The 21257-nt window shown below is 47.0% G+C and overlaps 1 protein-coding gene across 4 annotated transcripts; it reads right to left on the reverse strand.

Moving 5' to 3' along the window:
• Positions 1–1548: 1548 nt before the first annotated feature.
• On the reverse strand, positions 1549–19917 carry ppp3ccb (protein phosphatase 3, catalytic subunit, gamma isozyme, b). Of its 4 annotated transcripts, XM_084034923.1 has the most exons (15): positions 19324–19914; positions 13882–14079; positions 13067–13191; positions 10372–10483; positions 10100–10245; positions 9026–9165; positions 7742–7819; positions 7522–7616; positions 7296–7421; positions 7036–7113; positions 5490–5574; positions 4341–4438; positions 3701–3727; positions 2217–2404; positions 1549–2161 (listed from the first exon to the last, which is right to left on the reverse strand). In XM_084034923.1, the coding sequence occupies exons 1-14, from the start codon at positions 19373–19375 to the stop codon at positions 2223–2225; spliced, it is 1542 nt and encodes a 513-aa protein (XP_083891049.1). In that variant the 5' UTR covers positions 19376–19914; the 3' UTR covers positions 1549–2161; positions 2217–2222. The 4 variants fall into 4 exon arrangements, with proteins under 4 accessions (XP_083891049.1, XP_083891050.1, XP_083891048.1 ...); XM_084034924.1 differs by having other exon boundaries at positions 1549–2395; positions 19324–19917; XM_084034922.1 differs by having other exon boundaries at positions 1549–2404.
• Between the last annotated feature and the right edge of the window lie 1340 nt (positions 19918–21257).

Here is a 21257-nt window from a genome sequence, read left to right on the forward strand (position 1 = left end):
TCAGACCAGGGCTGTGGTGGACTCATCTTCTTCTTCTGTGAGGAAGGTTCCTCACTGAAGAAGTGACCCGGAAGTAAACAAGTGGCCGCCATGATGAGAGCCGTTAGTTAGGAATAGGACTTGGGACCGATTTTCTTTACTATTCGACTGCAACCTTAGAGAGTTGAGAGATGTTTTATATGAGAGATCCAGATTCAGCGTACCAACGTACCACTTTGAATTATGTTTTTATATTTATTTTACACCGCCGGGATTGCAGCTGAAAGAATGAGGCTCATATTGTCAAACACCACGTTATAAAAATACATCTCAGCAACACATTCATTTTTAAGTCATTTTTGGCCTTTTATTGCGGGAGGACAGCGTGAGAGTTTAAGGGGCGAAAGAGAGGGACGACATGCTTTAAAGGAGGGCAGCAGGGCGGATTTGAACCCGGGACCGCTGCAGGGAGCCTCAGTACAAGGTACACGGTACATTGCCTTTGTTAGGGTTACTGAAGCTGGAGATACCTTGTATGTTTTTGTTGTCTCCTCCGGTTGCCGCTGTGAGTGAACATGTTTGTTGCTATGGTTACACAGCTCTCTTGCTGACAGACTCTGCAATGCCACGTCCGCTTGGCGTTCAAACACTTGATCATCGTGAACCTTTTGTGTAAAGTTGAGCTTCCTGTTCAGGAGCTGCTGCAGGTAACGCGGAGGCTTTCTGTTGCTAAGCAACACAGAACGACGAGGCACTGGCGATGCTTCAATGCCACTCGTCTGCCTCGCAGGATGGAGTGGCACAAAGCAACACCTCCCACGCCAGCCTCTGATTGGCAGCCGCACGGCGAAGGGTCCTTGAAAGCAGCATTGAAGAGACACAGGCAGTGTTCACATTTCTGTTTTTTATTTGAATGGAGTGAAACATCTACAGAAATGTGGCCTCGCAATGCAGGAACTCCACAAAAAGTTCTTTTTTTTACTCCAAATTTAACTTTAAAGAAAAACAAGTTGATTTAATTTTAAAGGTTTCTGTACATTCTGTGAGATATGTAGTCACAACTGAGGCCTCACTCCCCAGACGTGGACCCACCCACCTCCCAAAGACCCAGAACACGAGGATTCAATGAAACCATCACACCTCCTCTCCCGCTGCACCTCCTCTTTATTCAGCCCGGGTCTTATGTCTGGACCAGGACCAGGACCTTGATGCCCTTTAATGAGTCGTCTGATGGATCAGAAACCATGTATCCATCTAAACCTGCTCAAAACGCATCGATACAACAGAGACGACTCAGCATCATCATTATCATCATCATCATGCAGAAAAAAACAGTAAGGGGGCCTTGAGTTGATAGACCATAAGACCCGAGTTGTAATAAAACGGATTAACCCTTTAATCCCCGTATAATTAAGCCTAAATCTATGTGTAAAAAACAAAAAAAACATCACATTGAAAAGAGGGAACAATTAAAATATACATATATAATATAAATGTCAATACTCGCTCCTCAGAGCTCAGTCACACTATCATTGGCATAAGAAAGGATGAACTTTATGCAATCTGTGCGTGTGTGTGTGTGTGTGTGTGTGTGTGTGTGTGTGTGTGTGTGTGCGGGTGCGTGCATGCGTGTGTGTATGTGTGAGAGAGCACGGACACAGCGTAACTTTCTCCCCACCAAAATAAAACGCTGATAAAGAAAGGTGTCATCCCAGAAAACAACAGGTTATAAAATGTTTCGCCACAGCGGACTCAGACCCAGACCCAGACCTGGACTCTGACCCGGACTCAGACCCGGCTGTTAAGACCGTCTCCGGCGAGTCTGAGAAGCATATGAGATTTTCTCCCGTTCAGTCCTAAACTATGATATTTAACCGATGATGAAATAAATTAAGCGGTGAGAGTCGCCCGGACTGAACTGCTGTTAAAAGGAGAGAGTAGGAGAGGATTGGGGAGGGGAGGAGGGAGAGGTGAGGAGGGGGGAAGAGAGGAGAGGAGGAGGAGGGAAGAGGAGAGGATGGGGGAGGAGAGGAGGGAAGAGAGGAGAGGAGGAGAGGATGGGGGTGGAGAGGAGGGGGGAGGAGAGGAGAGGAGGAGAAGGGGAAGGGGGGGAGGAGAGGAGAGGAGGAGAGGAGGGGGGGAAGGGGGGAGGAGAGGAGAGGATGGGGCGGAGAGGAGGGGGGAGGAGAGGATGGGGTGGAGAGGAGGGGGGAGGAGAGGGGGGAGGAGGGGAGGTTGAGGACTTAGGCCTGTGCGCTGGTGCCGTTCTTGTCCGGGGGTCCGGGGCTGGCCGGCAGGTTGTTGGGGGGCATGGCCTCCTGCTGCTTGCTTTCGCGGCGGGGGGGCATCCTCTCGTTGATGCGGTCCAGACCCCGGGCCTCCTCGAAGCTCTGGATCTTGTGCTGCGGGTTGAAGCCTTGAATGGCTGCGAGGAAACAGACATGAATGAGACCAGGACCTCGTTGGGGGGCAACAAGAACCACGTTGGGGGCAACACAATTTAAACGGTGATGGTTATTATGATATTATGATATTAGTTGCATATTGACATGCAAGTAAAGTCTGGTAGGTAAACACAATGCTGGTCGGACCAGCAGAGCAAACTTACTTCAAACAGGACAAGAAGCATGAAGACAAAGAGAAACACACTTCATTAAAAGGGCCATGTCACTCTATTATTATTATTCTTATTATTAATATTGTTGTTATTATTGTTGTTATTGTGGATTAAACTTGAACAGGACAGAAAGCAGCAGCTGAGTAATTTATTATTTACTGCTGTGATGTAAATAATGTTTTACAGAAGTCGGTAGTCACAAAACCTTAATCTACCGATTCACTTACACAAATGTACGATTTTTAGTTTCACTCAGCATGACTTTCAAACCAAAACTAAAGTTAGCTTTAGACAACAAAACCTACGTTAGCTTTACACAACAAACCAACATTAGCTTTAGACAACAAATCAACGTTAGCTTTAGACAACAACGTTAGCTTTACACAACAAACCAATGTTAGCTTTAGACAACAACGTTAGCTTTACACAACAAACCAACGTTAGCTTTAGACAACAACGTTAGCTTTACACAACAAACCAATGTAAGCTTTAGACAACATTGTTAGCTTTAGACAACAAACCAACGTTAGCTTTAAATAACAAACCAACGTTAGCTTTAGACAACAAACAAACGTTAGCTTTAGACAACAAACCAACGTTAGCTTTAGACAACAAACCAACGTTAGCTTTAGACAACAAACCAACGTTAGCTTTAGACAACAAACCAACGTTAGCTTTAGACAACAAACCAACGTTAGCTTTAGGCAACAAACCAACGTTAGCTTTAGACAACAACCTACGTTAGCTTTAGACAACAAACCAACGTAAGCTTAGTATTCTCAGTATTATTATTCTTATTCATGATGAAAACGGATTGTGATTAACTTCACGTTGACATTGTTTTAGTGCTGAGACACGAAGAAAACTTATTTGTGACGGTGAAGATGAAACCAGTCGATTATATGATTATTATATTTAGTGAATATTTAATGAGACTGAGAGGAGACAACATTAAAACCACGTCCTGCATTAGGAGACCAGGATTAGAGTACGAGCAGTAAGACAGACAGACAGACGGACGGACAGACAGGCGGTCAGACAGACAGACAGACAGACGGTCAGACAGACAGACAGACAGACAGAGGAGGAGATGGTTGTTATTACCTCGTGCCTCCTCGGCCTCTACGGTGGCTGTGTAAGCGTGAGTAGAGTGCCATGCCCAAAACCAATGGAGAGAGAGTGGGAACGTTATATATCAATGCATTCAGTTATCACTGCATCAGTCAGTCCTGTTATCATCACCATCATCATCATCATCATCATCATCATCACCACCATCATCAGGTTTGTTGAACAACATATGGGAAGTGTTGAACTCTGCTGCCCTGAGAACACCAATGAGATGTTATTGTCCTATAAACAACCAACATGATGTTTGGAGACAGCTTTTTACAGAAGGACCACAAATGAAAGGAAAACTAATTCCACTAACAGATCCACTATATTCATCTGTTCATCATCAAAAGTCATTTTTAATGCAGAAATGTGAGAAAATGCTGTTTTCAGTCCCTCAAATATATATATTATACACTAAATTAAATCTTCATATATCTTGTATGTTATGAAAGCTGTTTCCCAGAATGCCTTTCCATGATGAACTAGTGGATTCTCTACGATGCTGGTCTTCACAGGGCAGCGGCCCATGTTGTGTGTAGGGTTTGATGATGTGTGTCTCAGTGTGAGTTCAGGCCAGTTGTTAGTGTTAGCTGGACTTGTGTTAGTGTTGGTGGGATGCTTGGCTCACCGCTCTGCAGAGTTCGCCGCCCGCCGGACAAAACTCCCACCGGCAGCGTTCCTGTCGGGGTCAGACCCTTCAGCTGCAGCACACTCTCGTTCTCCTCTCTGCCAACACACAGGGACGTCATTAGTCTCCTGGTCTACAGAGACCTGGTCACCTGTAGACCAAGGCACCTGGTCTACAGAGACCTAGTCTCCTGGTCTACAGAGACCAAGTCCATCCTTATACGGTCACAGGTGAAACATCTTTAGTTTAAAAGACAGGAGCTTCTGTGGTTAATATAAAAAAACATTTGATCAGGTGTTCCACAAGGCTCCATCATTAGACCACTGCTGTTTAACATGTTTGGTAACATCAGGGAATGTAAAGGTTTAGCAGTGACGTAACATGTAGTAAAGGGTTCATTTGGATTCATCGATGACATCACACAATCAGACAGAGTGAGCGATCGGGGAAGTGGTAAGAGGACTTTACTAGTTCTACTAATACGTTCTACTCCTCCACTAGATCTCAGAGGCTCCACCTTCACCTGCTGCAGCATGAATGTGAGGAACACATTCATGCATCAAGAATAACAATAATAGCACAGTTATTATTCTGCATCATGACAAGTATATTTTTGATGATAATTTAAAAAGGATTTTGAAAGCATTACTTGTATTGTTCCAGTGTGGAATTAATACTTTGATTGCAGTAACGATGGGAGTATTTCTTCTGAATCTAACGGATGTAAAAGTTTTCAGAAGCAGCTACAAGTTAGCGGAGCGTGAAGAGAAAGCAGAAGTGATAGAACTGTGATAGTGATCACAGATGCACTATTAAAGCAGAAGAAAGATGGAGACAACGTCTGTGACGCCTTAAAATAACTTGTTCGTTGTCACTGGGACACACATCAGTTTGAGGTTAATGACTTTTCCTTGATTTCCACTGAAGTGGAGCAAGACTGGGAAAAGACCTGTAGGCTGCCGTCTCACTCACTTCCTGCTCAGCAACCTCACTTATTCATGCTGCCCCATAAAACTCACTCTTTCATTGGCAGGACACAAGCGCTCGTTCAAATCCACAATGAACATCAAAACATAAACAAAGTCACAGAAAGAGTCTGAAGGAGGTGAAGTAGCAGCAGAGAGGATGGATGTAAAGGATGAAACAGACCTGAGCACAGAGAAGACGCGAGCCATCTTCCCAATCGCCCGGATCTTATTCCTGATCACCTCCTTCCTCACCGCCGGAGTTCCACCTGGACAACAAAAGGAACACATCAAACCTCCAAAGACGTTCTCTCACAGAGCTCAGCTGGTCGGGAGGAGAACACAGAGACGAGCACACATCTCTAACCATACAAATACAAATGTGTTACCATCACTCTATGTATCTATGTACTTGTGTTTTAGGATGAGTTAGTCCTTTATTAGTCTCGCAGGGAGATTACAGTGTTACCGGAAGTAGGTAACAGTAAAGATATATCAAATCAGTCAACAGGAAAACAAAGTATAAATAATAGACTCGAGTACGGACCGAGAGGTTGAGTTCATTGTTGGTTTATGAAACATGAGATGCTGACACGGTGGTGTACGTTCATATTTTTATGCATGTTCTTAATGCACCACAGATAGTCTCTGGTTCTGGTCTGGTCTCTGGACTAATGTGAGGTACTATCTAGACCTCTGGGGGACCACAGACAGTCTCTGGTGTATCCACAGAGTCTGGTCTGGTCTCTGGACTCATGTGACAGATCTGCATGGACTTTGTCTTCGATGGTGCCGTGTGAAGCATTTGGTGTCATCCAACACTCCTGCTGCTGCATTCTGAGCATGACAGGTGATTGATCAATACTGTTCATGCATTGATCAGCTCACAGCAGCAGCTCCTACAGGAGAACATGAAGACAGTCCTCTAACCTGTAAACCTCCCACATCCAGCTCCTTTAGGGTCTCACTCCTACTCACATGTCGCCTTCATTATAGTCACGGACAAAGACTCCTGCTTCAGGTCACCACGGCAACACAAGACATTAACATCCATTGAGCCTCACTCAAATATTCACTAGAGCACCAAATGTGGATTAATCCGCCGCTGAAAATAGTCCATAACAAAGTCCCTATTTCCTGTGAGACTACAGAGACTTCTGAGGAGCGTAAGTATGGTTCCCAGCTCCTTTGTTAGAACGTAGTAACGCAGCTTTAAAGGGGAACTAACCCCGAGCTCCGGCCTCGTTTCATTTAACCAGTGTTTCATTGGAAACACAGCACAGGCCGTTCCTCTGCCACGCCACTGTATCCTCATTTGGGGGCTGGCTCGTTAGCCGGTTAGCTAGCTAGCCGGTTAGCTAACAAGTTAGCTAAGTGCTGTGAAGGTCTTAACTCTTTGAGCTCACATGCAAGGCTGGGATACGTGTATGTTAGCCTTCAGCATTAGCATGGGTGTTTCAGAGGCTAGCTGGAAGGGGCAGGGCTACTCTTCACTTCTACGCAGAAATATTGGATGTCAGTATCGGGTTTCAACCATTAGAGGGCAGTCAGCGGTGTATGTGTAAAATGTAGAATTCAAATACTTTGAGCTGAAGGTCCAGATTCAGATGTGAACCAGTCAACAACACGATGAGTAGTGTGATCTGTTGGAGTTCACCATCGGTGGCGTGTTTCTATTCAGCAGCTGAAACAGTGAGGTGTTATGATGATGAGGTGCTTCATCCTCTTACCCTCACACGTGTCGTCTCCCTCCGACATCAGCTCGTCGTCAGAGCAGATGTTCAGCACGTTCACCAGCATCTCAGTCACTGTGGGAAAACACCAGTACAAGCTCACACACCAGTTCAGTATGCAGTGATACACAGTAGTGTGTATCACTAGTCTGATGGTGCTACACAGTAGTGAGTATCACTAGTCTCATGGTGCTACACAGTAGTATTGACCCTAGTCTGATGGTGCTACACAGTAGTGAGCTACATGCCAGTCTCACCTTTCTCCCCGACGAAGGGCAGAGACCAGGTGAAGACGTCCATGAAGTTGGGCAGCCAGTAGGGATGAGGGGAGCAGTTAAACTGTCGGATGTTCATCACGTTATTCTCATACTTCAGCACCGCCGCTGAGGACACACACACACACACATTAACATGTTGTATTTCATGATGCACTTCCTGTCTCCTGTTACCTGGGTTCCAACCTGTTGCCATGGTTTCTCCTACCTTTGTTATTGTACACATCCAGGTAGTTGGGAGCAGAGAAGATGGTAATTAAAGAAGGGAAGCCTGTCGTCTGACTTTTCCTGTACATTCGATACCTGATGGACAGAAACACAGATATAGATATATATATACACATACACACATATATATATATATATATATATATATATAGCATACAATAGTAACAATACGGGTGTAATAAAGAAAGAAAGTGACTCACCCTGCATCCTGAGCTTCATGTGCTCGTATTACAGACAACAAGTTATTGTTCATCAGGAAGTCACATACTGCTGGGTAACTGAAACCACAGAAGAAGAGCGACTCCACGTTATTGATGTAGGGGGCGCCACAAGACATTTTCTAACACCGAGTATGTCCCCCAGAGGTCTAGATAGTGGCCCACATGAGTCCAGAGACCAGACTATGTGGAGAAACCAGAGACTGTCTGTGGTCCCCCAGAGGTCTAGATAGTAGCTCACATTACTCCAGAGACCAGACCAGACTGTGTGGAGAAACCAGAGACTGTCTGTGGTCCCCCAGAGGTCTAGAAAGTAGCTCACATTAGTCCAGAGACCAGACCAGACTATGTGGAGGAACCAGAGACTGTCTGTGGTCCAAACAACAAGGTCTCTGCTGTATTTATGTCTAGATGACCTTATTTGGAGTGTTGATGGAGCAGCTACAATGTTAGCATAGCCTAGCACCCATCAACCAGACTCCATTCAGAAAACCAGCATTTTAACAGTAGTTATCTTGTGGTCTTGCAGACAGACCTGACAAAGCATGACTCAGCACTTTTTACTGATCACCATCATGATGGGAGTTATTTCAGCATCCTTTTCATCTGGTTATTGATATTAAATCCCAGATCAATACTTTATTCTGGTTCCTCCAGCTGTGGTGAACCAGCCCACGTGGGTCTCTAGATCCAGTGAATCCAGTGAACCGAGCACCTCTGGATGATGTCATGGATCTGGGACTTCAACATATACAAAGCAGCACTAGTGGTGATTTCAGCCCTGATGGAGGAGACCTGGTCTGGGCCTACGTGGGGGGAAGCCCCGCCTCCTCTCTGAGTGACACCAATAAACACGAATGATCCAGCGGTCAAACATGTAAAACTCAACACAGCAGAAGTGAGTGGGCCTCTGCAGAAACGTAATCTTCAGCTTCATAAAGCTACTCATGTCAGAAGGCTGTTAGAGAAACAGTCTGTCAGTGAAGCGTTCAAACGTCCTGCTACTAAAACAAACAGCAGGATAAAAGGGGCTTTGCAGCAGCAGCAGCGTTCCCCTCACTGTGACCTCCATGTGGTGTCAACATGGCACATTCAGTACAAATATTAAGACAGAGCAGATAATGTTTTTGCAGTATCAGTGTGCCGGCGGATTTAAGCGGCGCTCACTGATCCAGAGATAAGCCTTCGTTTGTAAAGCTTTAAATCAGCTCAGATGTTGAGCTGCTCTGCTCGTTAGTGTGGACACACCTGCAGCAGGAGTCCTACCTGTAGAAGTAAGAGCAGCCTCTCACACTGTTGTGGCAGAAGTGTTCCTGGGTCTTCTCTGAGCCGTAGTCCTCCCCCGGGTCCGACCACAGCAGGTCACACATGGGCCCGAAGGCCGGGGGCTCCTTGAACCGGTCCAGCTACTCACACACACAGAGACACGCATTTACACACACACACACACACACACAGAGACACGCACGCACACACAGAGACACGCACGCACACACACACAGAGACACGCATTTACACACACACACACACACAGAGACACGCACGCACACACAGAGACACGCACGCACACACACACAGAGACACGCACGCACACACAGAGACACGCACGCACACACAGAGACACGCACACACACACACACACACACACACACACACACACACACACACACACACACACACACAGAGAGAGAGAGACACACACACACACACACACACACACACACACACACACACACACACACACACACACACACACACACACACACACACACACACACACACACACACACACACACACACAGAGAGACACACACACACACACACACACACAGAGAGAGAGACACACACACACACACACACACACACACAGAGAGACACACACACACACACAGAGACACACACATACACATTCAAAGATTTACATTAAAATGTCTAAACCAACAGAAACTAAAGGAAGGATGTGTGTGTTTTCTTCTGACTGGGTTAAAAATGGACAGCTGTGTGGATTGTAATGATATTCTGGTGATCGATTTCCCTTCATGGTGAATGTGGGTCATCCACTGGTGACATACAGTAGCACACAGGAAGTGGCGGCGGCGGCGGCGTAAGGAGACTGATGCAACGCAGTAAAGTGAAGCAGTTCAAAACGTTTTCAGTCGGAGGGAAATTAGTGACTAAACCTTCTCTAATAGAAACAAGTCATAAGGTTGGAGGGATTTGATTGGATGGTTGAGAAGATGAGCTCACCACCTTCTCTAGCTCTGATTGGTTGGTAGTATCTCCTATATGTTTTGGGCCACGTGTGGTGAAAAGAGGTGAGCAGGAACAGGAAGTGGTTACCTTCCGTATGTCGTCCAGACAGGTGACCTCGGGGCTCAGACCGCCATGAACACACAGGAACTGCTGGTTGAGGAGCGCCGCCAGGGGAAGGCAGTCAAACGCATCCATGCAGGCATCGTACACACGCTCAGAGTACTTGATTTTACCTGCAGGACACACACAGAGACAGGTGTGTGATGAACACACACACACACACACACACACACACACACACACACACACACACACACAGGTGGAGGTGCAGGTGGAGGTGCAGGTGTCGGAGGACTCACACTCCTGTTTGAAGGTGAAGTACTCGGTGAGATGCCGGCACTCGTGGTTCCCTCTGAGCAGGAAGAGGGTGTTGGGATGGTTGATCTTTAGAGCCCACAGGTAGAGGACACACTGCAGACACACACACACAGTTAGAATACACACTGCAGAGACACACACAAACACATACACACGTCAAACTGAAAACCCAGAACGCTTGGTTACCAGAGAGTATCCCAGCGACAGATACGTAACCACGGTAACCCACTGCCACTGCTGCCGATCATCTCATTGGAGACCTTTCCACTAAAAAACAATCTCATCTGTGACACAATAACAACATGTGTTTGAAGGCCTACCGGCCCACGAGTCCAGCCTTCTTTCAACCCGCCCGTCTGCAGATCTGAGCTGTTCATACATCACAGTAGGGGTGTGCGATATGACGATATTAGATCGTGAACGATCAAAATGTCTCAAATCGCTCCGCGATCTGCCTTTCCAGAGAGATCATTAGTGTCGTGCTACAGCGCACAGTCGCCGTCCGCACGGAAATGTTTTTTGTGTGTAAACGCAGAAGTCTTGCACGTTTTGAGCAGAGAGAGGGGGGCAATATTCAGAGAAAAAAGTCACAGATACGCTACTTTATTGCAACGCTAACAAACAACCAGCATTTATGTTAGCTAACGTCCCATGAATGTACATACATTTATCTTTCTAATTAATCCATGCCAATGTGTGACAACGCCTCGTTAAGGTCCTAAGGGTGATGGCTGCTGATGGTTATTGTTGTTGTTTTTTTTATATGGGCCAAATTGTCATCTTATGGGTGTTTATTGATTGGGTGGTTAGGCTAAGATGTAGCCGTAAATTCACTTGTTGTCAGAGCAACAGCAAACATCTGGTCAAGCAACGTGTTTACTTCCTCTATGACCGCTATAATAAAGTAGCACATTTGCTACTTTAAAACTAGCAAATCTGCAACTTCATAAAGTAGCAAAATTGCCACACATAAATTTGCAACATTTTTCTCTGAATATTGCGCACCTCACTCGGCTCTGTTTTTTTTTTTTTTTTAACTACAGTGGTCCTAATACGCCGTCGCACCTCTGCCACTACGCTGAGGGATTACGGACAGCTTTAAAACGGTGCGCAAGCGGCATGGAGGTCCCTAAAAAGAATTCACTATTTATAGTGTTGTTGACCTTTTAAAATTCTTGTTGAGTGTTCATACTTTGCAGAATTGCACTTGCAAATTTGATTACAATCTGTTCGAAAAGGTACTTTGGCCTAAATGGTCTGTAAAGCCCTGATTATGCTTCCGCGTAGTGATAACGCAACGGCAACGCAACTGCTTGGAGACCGTGATGGTTCTGCGTTGGGTTTACGTGTCGAAATGCAATTCAATGCCACAAAGGAAAGGGCGCTATGTTTTTTGTAAAGAATGACCGACCGACTGAGACTCTTGACGTATATCGTCGTTAGCCTCGTTATAGCGTATTTGTTTACTTTCCGGCTTTAAACGTCCACAATTTTTCAGAACTTGGTGTTTTATTTCTTTGTGCAAAAGCGAGAAGGTGCAAACAATAAAACGAGGTGCAAACAATAAAAGTAGCCTTTTAAAAGTTTAAATGGCGGTGTTTATGAGTGGAAACCGGAAAGCGGTCTCCAGCGGATGTAGTTAGCGGACCAATCACAGCCAATGCCGCTGCGTTGGTGTTGCGTCGCCTCGACGCGCGTCTAGGATTTTTGGGAGGTGCACATCAGGCCCTTGCGTTGGACGTAAGGGGGGTCCGCAAGGACGTAAGGGGTCCGCAAGCCCCCTTGCGTTGTGTCGACGCGGAAGCATAACTTGGGCTTAATTCTTTCAGTTTTGTTACCTTGTAGGGCTATATTTTTCTAAATAGGGAAATTAGTTTGGTTGTACTGTTCAGCAAAATAGTCTTACAAACCAACATGAAAAAGAATTGTGATAAGATCGTGGATCGTGATCCTGCCTGAAAAAAATTGTGATGATATTTTTGCCATGTCGCCGACCCCCTACATCACAGGGACATTCTGGGTCAGCAGGGAAGCATCCCGGGATCAGGAACCCGGCAGGGAGACTACAGGAGATCACCTGACGTACCGGGGGCAAGAGCCAATGAGTGGCCAGCAGTCACAGGAAGTCCCCGGTGGAGTGTTTTATGTTCTTACTGACGTTGGTGCCAGCAGCGTGGCGAACCCGCCGAGGACTCCCGAGGTCTCCTACACCAAGATGAACCCACATAGACCAGCAGGTCCTCCTCAGGCTCCTGCATCCAGAGAAGTCCTCGACCCCGCCCCACATCTTTACTCCCGTATCATAGCCAGACACAGCCAGAAAGACACGTGATATGGGATACTTGAACCAGATTAACACGTTCTCCCTCTGGAGAGCATCGAGCCTTCGGCGTCTCTCTGAACTTATAAACTAATCTGGTTCAGCAGGTCTCTGATTCTGACTACGTCTTGGAACGACGGTCAGACCAACTGCACCAGAGCACTTCTCCAGAGACCCCCGGTCCTTCCCAGGCCGGGAATGCGTGTGTGTGTGTGTGTTGGGGGGGGGGGGGGGCAGACAGTGTGTCTTTCATTTCCTACGACTATTTAAAGACGCTCCGCTAAGCCGAAGCCGCTGCTCCAAATGTCAGATGAAACGGCAGAAAGTCAAACGTGTGTGAGCGTGTCGCCGCCTACCTCGATGCTGAAGTAGCCCCGATCCACGTAGTCCCCCAGGAACAGGTAGCGGGTGCTGCTGGGGGATCCGCCCACCTCAAACAGCTTCATCAGGTCAAAGAACTGTCCGTGGACGTCTCCACACACTGCACACAGGAGACAGGTCAGGTAGCATCAACAACCTGTCTGACTGCCTGTCTGTGGCCCGTCTGACTGCCTGTCTGTGGCCTGTCTGACTGCCTGTATCCTGGTTCATCAGGAATAAACTGTACTTCTCATCAAAGGGACTTTGTCAGGGACTATTTTCAGCGGCGGAGTAATACGCAGAGTTAGTATACGTGACCAAATCTCAATAAAACTGGAACCAACAAGAAGCACCACAGTACAGAGATTATTAAATTATCTAAATACAGGGTTGCTACACCTTCTCCAAAGACAATTTCAAGCACTTTCCAAGCATTTCAAGGTGCATTTCCTACATATTTGTATCAATCCAATCGTCAGTATTCAGTCTACTTATTATTGCACTTGTTCATCACATTAAATGTCTTTGTATAATAATAATAAGATTAATAGGCTTATAACAAAAAGAAGAAGTATCAGAAGAAGAAACTGTTGTGATGTCTCCCTCTTTAATATGTACCTGTTGTATTTGAGGTTCAAAACAGTACGTTGCACTACGCAGGTCTCACTAGTTTGTGCCAAGTGCATGTTAAAGAAATGTTAACAAGAAAGGTTTTGATATCCATATTGTGTGAATAGTTACATAGATCAAGTAATAATCTAAAATAAAGAAAAATAATGATTTGGGACGGCTGTAGTCTGGGGGAGCCTACCTGTGATGGGGGCTTCCACCTCCAGCATGCACTTCTCCTGGCGGAGGATGGCGGCGCCGTCGTTGATGATCCGGAGAGCCGTCTCCTCCTCCAGCCGGCCCTCCTTCACCAGGTGGGCCTTCAGCACCTCCACGCTGGGCCTCCCGTCCACGTACAGGTCCTGGACCGACAGCCGGGTCCCGGGAGGATACGGCACCGCTACGGGACAGAAGGACAGACGGTTCAAACCTGTCCACATACAGGTCTGGGACCCGGGTCCCAGGAGGACACGGCACTGCTAAGGGACAGAAGGAAAGATGGTTCAAACCCATCCACATACAGGTCTGGGACCCGGGTCCCAGGAGGACACGGCACCGGTACGGGACAGAAGGACAGAGTCAGGCGCTTCAAACCCGTCTACATACAGGTCTGGGACCCGGGTCCCAGGAGGACACGGCACCGGTACGGGACAGAAGGACAGAGTCAGGCGCTTCAAACCCGTCTACATACAGGTCTGGGACCCGGGTCCCAGGAGGACACGGCACCGGTACGGGACAGAAGGACAGAGTCAGGCGCTTCAAACCCGTCTACATACAGGTCTGGGACCCGGGTCCCAGGAGGACACGGCACCGCTACGGGACAGAAGGACAGACCGTTCAAACCCGTCCACATACAGGTCTGGGACCCGGGTCCCAAGAGGACACAAAGACAGAGTCAGACCATTCAAACCCGTCCACATACAGGTCACGCCCCTCGTTATCCGAGCCCGTTAAACCAGGTTCTCTGACACTAACAACACTCTGTAGGAGACGGGTCCGGGTCCTGGTCCAGGGAGGCAGAACGAGACCCCCAGACCAGAAGGTAAACAATGGATCAGACCTGCAGATTCATGGAGGCAGGAGCTTTTTTATTTAGTCTCTTTCTAAACTTTTACTGAACTAAACACACAGAAGCAGCGTTGAGCTTCTAGACTTATTATTATTATTATTATTATTATTAAAACGACACTGTAACTTCTATTCTTCTTCGGTTTTATTTTTATTTTTTACTTTATATTCTCTTGGCCCTAAAATGTTTTAAACTTATTTTCTTTATTAACACAATAAAAATAAATGACCAAGTAGTCTAGGCCTATGTGAACAAATCATTTGTTCAAGAATTAAAAAAAAAACAGCACCACTTGGCTGTCATTATTGTGCAAAGTTTTTTTTAGATCAATTTGAAAAAGATGTCTCTTGTAGGCCATCCCTGAAAAAACTTGTAAAATGAAATACAATAAATAATATGTAGCCCGGGAGTAGAAAATAAATGATTAATTATTGTAAATGTGTGATTGTGAATGATGTATAATGAGGGATTTTATCGGTCTTATTTATAAAGGTTTGTATATAAACATATATACAGACAGACAGACAGATGTGGTGGGGGCGTGATGCGAGTCCAGGAGGACTCCAGACTGGTGGATTCCACAGACCGGACCCACACTGGGGACTCAGCAGTAGTCAGTGATATTCCAGAGCTGAACTGGAGACTTTATGTGGTTTTGGATTCTGCGATCATGACGGCATGTCGAGGCTCGACCTGAAGACAAAGGAGCAGTTTGGCAGCACAAAGCAGCGCCTGGAGGAAATACCAAGCAGCTTAATACCTGGAAAACACCAGGGCTCACACAAAGGTAGACTTGTGGATCTGAAGGACCAGGTCCTGCTGGAGCTCTTTGTTTCTATGCTGAGATTGAAGGGTTGTTATGTCACGTATATAATTAGCAGTGTCTACAAGCTGTAGGAGAGTTCACCATTTAAATGATTCAGTTATGACTGATTTTTATTCAAGACCAACAGATTCATGACTGGCTCCTAAATATCACCGTACAGATAGTGAGACGACACCACGGCAAAACATCGGGAGACGTTCTGGAATAATGTTAATTAAAGATGTACATGTGTGCAGTCAGCTGATGTCTCTATACTTGAGTTCATGTGATTTATTTCATAGTTAACTTCCTATTTACAACCAGATATGCTTAACAGCGATTAATAAGACGTTTCTGTAAAACAGCGCCCCCATCAGCCCATCAGTACCAGTTCAGGTGGAGAGTGATACTGCAGCCAGGAGACAGAAACCCTCTAAATGATATAAATCCAGATGCAGTTCTGTGAGAAGTTGATGAGGGAAAGCTGCTGAAATCAGGAAGACCCCACAGTAAGTGTAGAAAGCTCTGGTAGAGGTGAAGAGAATGTCACTCTTTTCCTTTCAGTCCACTTCAGGGTCCTGAGAAACTCGACTAACCAGCCTCCAACACGTCTCCGGTAGATTGTGTCAATCATCAATCGAATGCTTTTTTTATGAACGCATTGTCCAACGTTGTCCTCGCCTTGGCCTCCCCACATAGAAAAATGCTTTGGTCACATGAAGTCTGATAACGTTTTCTGAATCACAATCTCACCATCAGAAACAGCCGACAGCGGCACATCACAGAGATATTAAGGGATAAAAATTTAAATCTAATTTGAATATTGAATAAAATATGGAATGAAATTTGACTAGTATGAAAGAGGAACATTGCCGGCTGTAGTCCGATCTCATATTGATATGGACTCACACAGTGATGACATCAGACACGTTGGAGTAACAGCCGTACATTCTGAATCTCACACACTTAGAAGCTGAAGTGATTGATCTGATGGGACGGGAAGTTCAACAGGATCATGTGACTCCTTAAACTGGTGTCATGCGATTCACTGTACAACCTCTGAGTGAGACCTCTTCCCTCACAGATGGTCTTTAGTCAAGTTACAGCCACACAAACTGACGACCAAATAGCCGTCTGAGACCAGGACCCAGGGCGGTCTGGTCACGGGAGATCTGGTCCCAGGACCCAGGGGATCTGATCTTGCACTGCAAAGATTTTATATATGAGGAATCACATGAACATTTTAACATCCACAATCACCTCGGCCTCATAGTTAATATGCAAAGCCACCCCCCCCCCCCCCCCTCTCAGTGGCCCAGTGGTCTAGTTCAGTGTGTAACTCTGAAACCAAACCAGGTCGCTCACATCCAGCCAATCACATCGCTGGGAGGCTCTGAACTGGTTCATCACAGCCCAGAGAGACGGCTGTGATGGAGCTGGTTATCTACTCGGTGAGGTCATAATGATCTGCTTTCTGACGAGGAAAACTAAGACTTGGCGGCAGGAAGTGGTATTATATTTGCATTATTGATGCCACTAGTTTTCTCAATAAAGCAGAACATATTCAACTTATTGTCACACATGAAAGAAAAAACAGTCTCAATTTAGACGCTCCAGCTCCACCACAGGACTCTGAACCAGGTCTAAGTATGTACAGGTCCATTATAGCTCAGGTCCTACGGTCTCTGTCTGTCTGTCTGTGTGTGTCCGCCCGTCTTAAGAAGGCCGCTTTAATGATGTGACGCTCTCCTGCAGATTTACACTGCTAAGCCTCACTAACCAACTGAGCCAATCATACGAGGCCGTTCACCAGGACGACGGTTCACCAGGACGGCCTTTCAACAGGACAGCCGTTCACCAGGACGACCGTACCATTCAACAGGACGGCCGTTCACCAGGACGACCGTACCATTCAACAGGACAGCCGTTCACCAGGACGACCGTACCATTCAACAGGACGGCCGTTCACCAGGACGACCGTTCACCAGGACGACCATACCGTTCAACAGGACGACCGTTCACCAGGAAGACCAGACCGTTCACCAGGACGACCGTTCACCAGGATGACCAGACCGTTCACCAGGACGACCGTTCACCAAGACGACCATTCACCAGGACGACCTACTGGTTGAACTAGTGTCACTATGCCAACAGGACACGTTTCCACGACAACGGTGTCCCTAGAAACAGAAGTGTTTCACCTTTGCATTTTCAAAAAGTTTGGCGTTTAGTCGACATTGTTTGCTCACGGATCCTGGAAAAGGAAGCTACAACACTGCAGTGTGGCTGCTAGGCCAGTAGGTGGCAGTGAAGCCTTCTGGTGCCGTCCACCATGTAATCACCCATCCATCCATGTATCCACCATCCATCCATGTATCCACCATCCATCCATGTATCCATCCATCCATCCATCCATGTATCCATGTATCCATCCATCCATCCATCCATATATCCATCCATCCATGTATCCATCCATCCATCCATGTATCCATCCATCCATCCATATATCCATCCATCCATGTATCCACCATCCATCCATGTATCCATCCATCCATCCATGTATCCATCCATCCATCCATGTATCCATCCATCCATATATCCATCCATCCATGTATCCACCATCCATCCATGTATCCACCATCCATCCATATATCCATCCATCCATGTATCCACCATCCATCCATGTATCCACCATCCATCCATCCATGTATCCATCCATCCATCCATCCATGTATCCATCCATCCATCCATCCATGTATCCATCCATCCATGTATCCACCATCCATCCATGTATCCACCATCCATCCATGTATCCATTCATCCATCCATGTATCCATCCGCCCACCTAAGCCAATATGTATTTATTATCTATAGTTATTTCACTTGAAACTCCTTATTAATTTTGCAGTAAAGTTCACACTAAATTAGAAAATATGGATTTAATTCACACAGGAGTAAAGATGGAAGGGCGTAATCCTGTGGTTATTTGATATAGACTATGTATTCAATAAGAATAAAACATGTTACCATTGTGTCATGTATACAGTATCTATCTGTGATCGATATATAATATATGGTATAACATAATATATGAAACAACGTGAAGGAGTCCGGGCTCTTGGAGGAAACCGGTTCTGCTGTTATAATAAAGTGTTTCACGTCTTAAAGTCCTTTTCTAAAAACAGCTGTTGGAAAGAGAAGGTCGTCTTCTATTCAGGCCAACACACACACACGCACACACGCACACGCACACGCGCACACACACACACCTCCTGCATTCAATCAGCAGCACTGCAGTGTTGCGTTTACATCCACAACCATACGGTCGTTGTTCACACGACGTTAGCCTCCACATAAGCCTCCCTCCCCCGGACTCCGGCTGCTTTCTGTCCCCGACCAGCAGCCGGGGGTCCGGGGGTCCGGGGCGTCGAGCTAACTGCTCTCGGTAGACCTAGTCTCGGTAGACCCGGACTACATGTGAACGCTTACAGTTGGACGTCAGAAGCACATAGCTGACATCTGGCAACTCGGACAGCTAAGCTAATAAGCTAACTCAGTAGCCGTCGCTTGGCTTGATAAAGTTGCGTCGCCGGGCGGGCTGACCCCCCTGGCGGGGCTGCTGGAGACGGGTAGACCCGCGACCCACCAGAAACCCCGAATAGACTAGCCGCTGAGCACGAGCAGAGCAGTTTGATGACAAGCCGCCCCCGTTAGCGAGCTAGCTCACTTCCTGCACCGGGGAGAAAACGTTATAAATACACGTCACGTACCTTTAATGGGTCGCTCCGTGGTGGAGAGCTTGTTCTGGTCTTTCGCCGACATGGTCCGTCCTAGTCGGGCTGCAGGTCGGAGACAGACGGGCTCGGTTTTTATAACCAAACTTGATAAATTCCTTCCTCGCTAGCTAGCCAGCTAGCTGGAGTGAGCTAGCCGCGCTAGCTAAGTTCAGCCGCGGCTCGGAGTCGCTTATCCGCAGACCGGGGGACCGAGCCGAGCCGAGTTCACCCTGACTGGGGGAGGGAGAAGGGGGGAGAGCGCTGAAACTAACAAATTCAAGCGTTGTTCCTTCCTGCTCCGCGCTGACTGATGCTACCGAGCCGCTGTCAGCGTCTGCGAGGCGGATCCACTGGTCCAGGAAACGGCCCGGGCGCCGCCGATGGTGATGCCTTCAGGAGCGTCGGATCATTTCTCAGTTTGGTCGCTGCGTGTCGGACGAGCCGCGTCGGGTACAGGCCGCTGCCGGGCTCCGCTGCCGGGCTCCGTTGCTCCGTCGGGGTCCGAGGTGTCGTCCAGACCCTCTGTCGGATTACAATAATCCACCGCAAGAGGATTTCCTACAACACGGCTCAACGCGGGGGGCTGTGGGTAGTGTAGTATTAATGTGATATTAATGCGATGTGTTCATGGTCCGCTGAGCGGCGGAACTCCCAGTGTTTCCCGCGGAGGAAACGAGCTTACTTAAATATGACATGTCTTTATGAATTAATACTTTCCCTTTCATTCAGGTGATGGGTTTGATTGTAGTGATGTAAACTTCCCCTTTAAAGGGAATTAAAAACCGACTTTTAATCTGTTCTTTAAATAATGTTAGTTTAGCATTATTTTTCTTTTTTCAATTGACTTGAATTTAAAATATTATTGTTGTAATTGTTAGTGTAGTTTGTATGAAAGTTTCTCTAGAAATAAATAATGTAAAGGACATTTAATCAAGCTCTGCTTGATGTACTTGTACTTGACTTGAGTTCCCTCCTGTGTACTTGTACTTGACTTGAGTTCCCTCCTGTGTACTTGTACTTGACTTGAGTTCCCTCCTGTGTACTTGTACTGGACTTGAGTTCCCTCCTGTGTACTTGTACTGGACTTGAGGTCCATCCTGTGTACTTGCTCTCCTTTAACCCTCGGTAGAGAGAATAAATATAAAACATGAAACTACTCCTCCTTCGTCCTCCTCTGTTCTCCCCTCGTCCTCCTCCTCCGTCCTCCTGTCCTCCTCCTCCATCCTCCTGTCCTCCTTCGTCCTCCTCCTCCTCGGTCCACCTCTATCCTCCTCCTCCGTCCTCCTCTGTCCCCCTCCTCCGTCCTCCTCTGTCCCCCTCCTCCGTCCTCCTCGGTCCCCCTCCTCCGTCTTCCTCCTCTGTCCTCCTCCTCTATCCTCCCTGTCCTCCTCCTCCGTCCCCCTCCTCTGTCCTCCTCCTCGGTCTTCCTCCTTTGTCCTCCTCCTCCATCCTCCCTGTCCTCCTCCTCCGTCCTTCTCTGTCCTCCTCTGTCCCCCTCCTCTGTCCTCCTCCTCGGTCTTCCTCCTCTTTCCTCCTCTGTCCTCCTCCGTCCTCCTCTGTCCTCCTCCTCCGTCCTCCTGTCCTCCTCCTCTGCCCCTCCCATGTAGAACCCTGGAAATAGAAACCCTGTAGATGGTCTGGACCAGCAGCAGTTGCTGTTGGAGCCTCCAGAGAACCAGACTTTTACCAACATCCTGTCCATGTAAGGGGGTCTTTGCAGGTCTGGGGGTCCCACATGGAGCCCGGTTGGTCCATCCTTCACTCAGACCGTCATCAGGTCTCAGACAGCTGCTGTATTTAAACCACCGGTCACTGCAGCAGATTAGCAGTGTGACGGAGTCTGAACCAGCAGCAGGATGGTAAGTTTCATATTAATTATTGTTATCAATAGATTTACTTATAATCAATAGATTTATATGTGAAAGACT

Source organism: Eutrigla gurnardus, assembly GCF_963514095.1.
Source record: "Eutrigla gurnardus genome assembly, chromosome: 19".
NCBI lineage: Eukaryota > Metazoa > Chordata > Actinopteri > Perciformes > Triglidae > Eutrigla > Eutrigla gurnardus.